A 1,053-nucleotide genomic window follows, 5' to 3' on the forward strand; every position below is an offset into this window, starting at 1 on the left:
GACACTGAGGTTACGGTTCGCTGTTTTGTTACAGAAAGATGTGGAAATCGATGCATGGTTGCTGTCTATATGGACTTTGGCCGTCCATTCTTGCACAGCACTCGCCCATCACGACTACTCTCATTTCCTCTGTGGAGTTTAGACGTTGGTCACGTTTCCTTTGTTGTTGAGTAACCCCTCTCAACATATGGCGATCGTACTTCACTTCATCCTACTTGTGACAGCGATAGCCACAGCCGTGGATGGTACCATCAGAGAGGCTAAGACCACGATGTTGAGGGTGGACGGTAACCTCGTGGAGATACCACTCTCGCCCGGAGGGCCCTACAACACCAGTGGTGGTCCGATCATTGATGATCCCCGCGTTATCAATGTAGCCACTGATTGTGATAGAGCATTCGGTGATCCCTAGTGCGGCGCCCAGGTACACTTGGTTCCTCATACCCACAACGACCCTGGATGGTTGAAAACTGTGGACCAGTACTTCGCTGGTAGATACTCCAGGAGGATTCTTCCTAGACGCACTAACTGGTGGGGGAATTTCCGCCGTCTTAGGCACCTCAAACTCCATCCAGAACGCTAACGTCGGGCTCATACTAGATTCGGTTATCGCCGAACTACAACTGGACGAGAACAGAAAATTCATCTACGTCGAGATAGTGAGAATCTATTACATTCGAAGCTGTCACCACCTCACCAGGCGTTCTTCACCCGATGGTGGAGACGACAGTCCCGAGCCACTAAGAGAATCGTGAGGCAGTTGGTGGCTGAAGGTCGACTCCTGTTCATCAATGCTGGTTGGGTGATGAACGATGAGGCTGCAACTCTGTACACTGATATCATCGACCAACACACTGCAGGTAGCGAAGCTGGCCTCATGCTTGCTGAATACTACTTTCAGGCGCATTGAAAATCGCTACGGAGTTTTCCACGGATGCCTCCCCTCGAGTGGGATGGCAAATAGATCCCTTTGGTCACTCCAGTTTCCAGAATAAAGCCTTTAGGGAGGTACCGGTGCCGTAGTAGTAGTAGTAGTAGTAGTAGTAGTAGTAG

The 1,053-nt window shown here is 50.4% G+C and overlaps 1 protein-coding gene across 1 annotated transcript; it reads left to right on the forward strand.

The window, feature by feature from the left end:
* Window positions 1-187: 187 nt before the first annotated feature.
* Window positions 188-1,022, forward strand: Pmar_PMAR011384 (lysosomal alpha-mannosidase, putative; the record flags this gene model as incomplete). The annotated part of the gene is made up of 5 exons (XM_002776110.1): window positions 188-373; window positions 425-491; window positions 556-659; window positions 701-860; window positions 902-1,022. Coding segments are annotated over 5 exons (638 nt in total), but the record flags the coding sequence as incomplete, so codon positions are not given.
* Window positions 1,023-1,053: the final 31 nt, after the last annotated feature.

Source organism: Perkinsus marinus (genome assembly GCF_000006405.1).
Source record: "Perkinsus marinus ATCC 50983 genomic scaffold scf_1104296954424, whole genome shotgun sequence".
Taxonomy (NCBI): Eukaryota; Perkinsozoa; order Perkinsida; family Perkinsidae; genus Perkinsus; species Perkinsus marinus.